Raw genomic sequence first — 6,000 nt, 5'->3', positions numbered from 1 at the left:
TATATACCTTTCCTACTCTTCCTATCTCTCAATGAAACAAACAAAAGAATACCTAGGACCACAAGTAACAAGACTGCAAGATTAACTCCTCCTTCCACAGCCTTGCATGCATTTCCAAAAGTAGATGGCATACTGCTGACTCTTTTCTTCAGGACATAAAATTATATATAGCATTATGTAAAATTGACTCAATATGTGCCTTTCTGAATGATACGTCCCCACTCCCATTGTCTTTTCACACAGCAATGAAGAAAGGCATACACATTCAAACTCTGACTATTGCATAATTAATTTTTTAAAAAGGCAATTCAACTCAACAAAATTAGGTATCTAAAATTGCCAGTATCATGATTTCATGGGAGCTCAAAAGAAAATATTTAGTCCTATTTTACACTAATATAATCTTGAATTGAGGTTTCTAATGAAATCAAAACACCAAAAAATTTATTTGGTAAAGTCCTCAAAGTAGGTTTTATTGATACATTTCTTCAAATGATTGTGGAATTTTTAAAAATCCCTCCCAAATTTGACAATTTAGGGACAGTGGCAGGAACCAAGAGTATTTGAAGAAAGCAAATACAAATACATTGGTACTTTGCCAGCTCACTGAGCTAACACCAAGAAGCCAATTTATTCTATTTTCTTAAAGAACCTTATATGTGGGTATGTTTGAATTGGCCCTCTGTGAATTGTTCAAATAAAGGAAACATTATGGAAAAAAGACTGGTTTTCAAATGTGCAATCTCTGAAAATAAAACTTCAAAAATGTATGTTTGAAAAGATCTGCAAAGCTTGGTACAGTGTTTATATATAAAGAGAACCAATAATCCCCATTGACTTTAAAACTCAATCTAAAAAATACTTTAAATGGCATGGCATTAGTGACATTCTTTTCAAAGCATTCCATTTAAAAGAAAACTGATAAAACTGTTCTCACCCTCATGAAAAGATCTAATCCCTTTCTAAAACAAAAATATGATTTGCAAGAGAAACAACACTGTACAATTGACTGGTAAATTAAGATTTCTGAGACTGTAAGAAATGGGGCCAAAACAAGTCACACTCAAAAAGGGATGGTTAACACAAGAAATGTGCTATAAGTAAAGTGCATGAAAGGAAGCCTGCTCAGCTAAATGAAGTAGACAAAGTCAGGAGTCAAGGGTCATTCGCCAGAGCGGCAGCAGGCTCGAAAACCACACTGCAAATTCTGGCATCCGCTGGCGGTATCAGCATGAGGACCTGTATAAAAACAGAAAAGTGTGAAAGGAGGAAATTTCATAGAGATCACATGAAAGAGCTAAGACATTTGACTTTTTTTTACTAGCAATACATTTGTAACACAGAAGTAAAATGTCTCAATGAGTGTATAAAAATTAGACACAAAAATAGCCAACAGCAGCTCTACTGGTCCAAAAGCTAAATGAAAGAAAAGAAAGAAACGATTTTTTGGCAACAATCTTACAAAACAAAAACCTAAGACAAAAAGATAACTCACAGAAACAAGACTGCCAGGCTTACTTAACAGATTTCTTACACTCCGAACATCTTTACTAAAAATATACTTAAGACAAAATCAGCTCCCTCCATAGATCAGCTAAAGAATCCAGTATGGAGAGCAATTACAAAAACATTACAGTCAAAACTTGAAAAAATTATATAGACATAGAGTGAATATGTTTTCCATATTTTTATTTATAACATTTGCAGCTGAAATAAATGGCTAGGGTTAAGTGAAATTATCTTCTAGCATTAAGTATATAATGAATGATTAGCTAAATAAACAAACCTAAGACATAATAAAAATTGTGACTCAATAATAAAAGAAGAATGCAACTCTATGGAATAACTGACATTTTATCCCATTCACATTATGCTGCCCAGACACTAGATAAAAGATCCATTAGGGAACACAGCTGAGAATTAGGAAATATCAAAGAAGAGATATTGCACATAAGCAAATGTTAAGTTCTCTGAATGAATCACAGTTTTCATAAAGGCAGGCAAATGTGCAAAAGGATGTTTCAACCATACCAAAGCCTTTCAGTATGTATGCACCATGAACAAATTAAGAGCAGCTGATTCCTTTTCTACTCATCAATTAGAAACAAAATCCTTGCATTTGTGATATGTACGAATCATACAAAAAGTACATGAAGTATAATTTTATAGGCTATGTCAAATGGATTATAACTGAAAAATCAGAGTTTAACTCAGAAGCTATTTTAAATGAGCTTTGTTTTTTAAAGTAGCAGTCCACTGGAAAAGAAGGCATCTGTGTTAATACCATCCTAACGAAATGGCTATTTGCAATGAAATGCACAAAACACTTATTTCCCAGAACTGTTCCCTGTATTCCTGAAGTGGCACACACAAAATACTAAGGGCAGGCTTCTTAGGGTATATAATCATTGAAATATAATGTTCATGTATTTCAATAAAGAAATGATAATATATCTTTAAGTAAAAAAAGAAACTAATGAACTTTACGAGCATATGTAGGACTGCAATAGGTTAGGACTTCATTTAATTTCAAAAACGTATGTTTAATTTTAAAATAGATGTGATGCCTGGGATATGGGGAGCAGGTATGGGAGTGGGCAATGGAAGAAAACTGGCCATACTTTTTATAACTGCCAAACCAAATATTACATGAGGCTTCATTAAATTCTGTTTATATGTTTAAAATTTTCCATAACAAAAAGCTTAAAATTTCAAATATAAAGCCAAATTACTACAAGCCCATTTTTATTTAATCAAAATTAAAATCTATTTTTAAAATGAAAATTTGAATGTGTCAAATATTTAAAATTCACAAAGTAGTATTTGTCATTAGGTTTCCTTAAAATAAGACTCAAGGTTAGTCATCTTAACCAAAATCAAAGTAGAATGTCCTAGTACATATCATATTTATTAGAAATGTCCTCATAAGGAACCCTGTAGTTTGAAACTACTCCCCCACTGTCAACCTTTGGACCAGGTTTTCCTTTCTAAGCATATTTTCAGCTTTTTCCCTACACACTACTCAACCCTTCATGCCAACTCTTCTTAGCTTGCCTTTCTGCAATGCTTAAACTGGTTCCTGCTCTGACAATCACCTAGTGTCCTTCTTTAAGACCAAATACCCTGCCTGACACTCAGTCCCTGGATGAAATGAACTGGTGGATTTGGCAAAAATATATTTCTCAGTATGGAATTCTACTCCAAATTTTTAAAAAGGGAGAAGAGGAAAGAGACATGGAGATTTTTAGACAATTTTCTAACTAAAACTCCCTAAAATACTTTAAAATTTCTATATTCCTATTTTTTAAAAGGACAGAGAGATAAGGAAGAAACCTTTACACTGAATTCAACTATGACCTGGGAAAAATCCTAAGTGATGGCTGAAAGCAATTCAAGTGAAGTATGCTACTAGTTTTAAGGCAGGAAATACAAGGGAGCCTCAAAGGAGCCAACAGGACCAAGGAAGCTATTCTAGAGATTCCTATCTTTCCAAATATTCACACAGCTAGTCACCATCCTCCCCAAAAGAGAGGCTCAGCAACCTCAGAGCCACCCTGGCCACTTCATCACTCTTTGGTCTCAAAGTCTAAAGGATGGTAATAGGGGTAACAGGAGAACAAAAATGTAGGAATAAAATCAGGTGTCCCATATTAGGTTGAAAGTAACCCAATCCCGCTCATCTATCAACATCTTATTAATATCACAAAACAAATTCCTCACTCAATGATATAAAATATGACCCCTCCTTCAGATATGCACAAGAATATCTGAGTTTTTAAGTATAGAGTGAAGAGAGGGAATTAATACATCAGTGTTTTCAAATCTGACAGTAGGATCTATCTAGAGAAGTCTATGAGGATTTAAACAGTAACTATCTCAAAACTACAATTCCACCTGAAGGTCGATTACAGACCAGGTGCATCTGATCCTAAGAGAAACACTGAGGAAGATTTTACTCTATTAAAGGACTGGGGCAAAGCAAAAGTGAAGACAACCACTGTTTTTAATGTAGGTTAGTCTCATATTGTAGAGAACAGCAATTTCCAAAGCACAAAAATTGTAAGCAATGTTAACAGTGAGACTTCGGTGTCACAGAAGGACTGCCGAGAACAGGGAGTAAGTGGACAACAGAAAGGGAGGAGGCATTGGACAGGAACAGGGCTACACTCTCTCATAGGTTATCTGCCCAGGATCTCCAGCACACAGCTGTGCTTCCAGACACTGACAACTCAAAAGGCCACATTCCCTTTCAATATCTGACTCATCACCTGCAAATGTCTACCTCAGAGAATAGAAAATTCAAGTGGTTGTAATACTTGAGGGCTAAATTACATTAAAGAATAAGAAAGAAAATAGGAAAATAAAATTAGCATAATCATTAAATGTTTAAAGGCACGGTAAAAATAAATTTGTAAGAAAGCATTTTTTAAATATTACATAAAAAGAGCTATAATGTTAACTATAAGTTATTTTCCCAAATTTTTATTATTGATTTGTTTTTCCTGAATTTTAAGTATATTATTTATGCTGTATATCTGCACTTACCTTCACTTACCTTCAATTCCTCTTTAACTTAAATTAGAAACATAAGAGAGCAAATCATCTGAGACTGTGTCACCTCCAGAACTATGAACTAATCTATCTTAATTCATAAATTATACAGACATTGAAATGCAAATCAGCACAAAAAGTTTATTTGCTATCATTGTTCAAGTGTTCTTCAGAGCTCCAAAACTGTGTGACTCCATTTAACACTTCTTAAATGACAAAGAAGTTTTCAATCTTATTGCAAAGAAGCCTTTCCATGTTTAAATCTTAACTTTATCAATCAAATAACAAATTTAAATGTAATGAGGAATCATAAAGAATAAAACTGGCATTTTTTAATCAGTGCTTAGTACAGTATCTTGCTCACAGTAGATATTATTTGAATATCTGATACTAACTCCTCTAAAATCTCTGCTAGCGCTTAGGAAACAGGTCATTCTGCTTTACTTATCTATCATTCATTATTTACTTAATGAATATTGTTTGCCAGTATTTACTTCTTTTAGTTAGAAATCTAGGAGCTAAGTATACTAAGCTTTTTTTGACAAATATATTTTTAGTTATGTATGACTCAAATATTTAAAATATAGTTTGTCCCTAAATATGCTCCCTATTATTCTAAGACTATGTATAAAACATTTTAACTACTTTCAGAAAAAAATAAAAATAATAAGAAGAAGGGGGCCCCTTAAGCAGTCATTAAGTATTTATTATACAAATGGAGCTGTAGTAAAAGATACTGGGATCAATTGAGTCATCTTGAAAACTGGATACAATGCCACTTTATTCTAATACTTCTTAGGTTGTCCATATGTCCTTTTAAGGAAAAAACTCTATCAGAGTATTGCTTTAAGAGCAAATAGCTGGAACTCTAGAACACAAGTTAATAAGACAAGTCGCCTAAACTTTAAAGGATTTCCATTTCCCCAAAATCATGTTTTAAAAAGCTGTAAAAAGGAGACTTAATATTGAGTTATACAAGCACTGTCAATTTTCTTTCAAATCTTTCAAAGTCAGATATCTTCATTAAAATCCATTTTTTGAAAAGTACCACTCATTTATCAAAAAAAATGGCATTCAACAAAAGGAATGTAGCAGCTCCTTTGGAACACTTTAATATTTATATATTCAAAACCAGTTAAGATGAAATGAATTCTAATATCCTAACAAAATGCAAAAGGTTTTAAGTATTTAACTTATCCCATCACCTAAATTATTTCAAGAAGTTTTCAAAATTACACAAGCAAAACAAGTAGATCATAAAAATGAACTGAAATCCAATCTCTCCCATCCTGTAACATCTACATACCCAAAAGAGAATCTAATAAATTTGGTCACGACATTTATTCCCACAAGCATAACCTATGCTGAAATCAATTATAGATCATTCATATGCAACATACAAATAAGAGGTTTTTCTTATAAAAATAACTGCTTACCAGTTACTTTTCA

The 6,000-nt window shown here is 32.9% G+C and overlaps 1 protein-coding gene across 5 annotated transcripts in view; it reads right to left on the bottom strand.

The window, feature by feature from the left end:
- Positions 1-443: 443 nt before the first annotated feature.
- Positions 444-6,000, bottom strand: part of FBXL5 (F-box and leucine rich repeat protein 5) — a 43,493-nt gene continuing 37,936 nt past the window's right edge. For all 5 annotated transcript variants that reach the window (XM_072805344.1, XM_072805337.1, XM_072805354.1 and 2 more), the window contains exon 11: positions 444-1,239. In XM_072805344.1, coding sequence (XP_072661445.1) covers positions 1,163-1,239 — 77 coding nt within the window. In that variant the 3' untranslated portion in view covers positions 444-1,162. The remainder of the gene's footprint in view (positions 1,240-6,000) is intronic.

Source organism: Canis lupus, chromosome 2 (genome assembly GCF_048164855.1).
Source record: "Canis lupus baileyi chromosome 2, mCanLup2.hap1, whole genome shotgun sequence".
NCBI lineage: Eukaryota > Metazoa > Chordata > Mammalia > Carnivora > Canidae > Canis > Canis lupus.
This window is presented reverse-complemented; position numbering and strand designations above follow the sequence as displayed.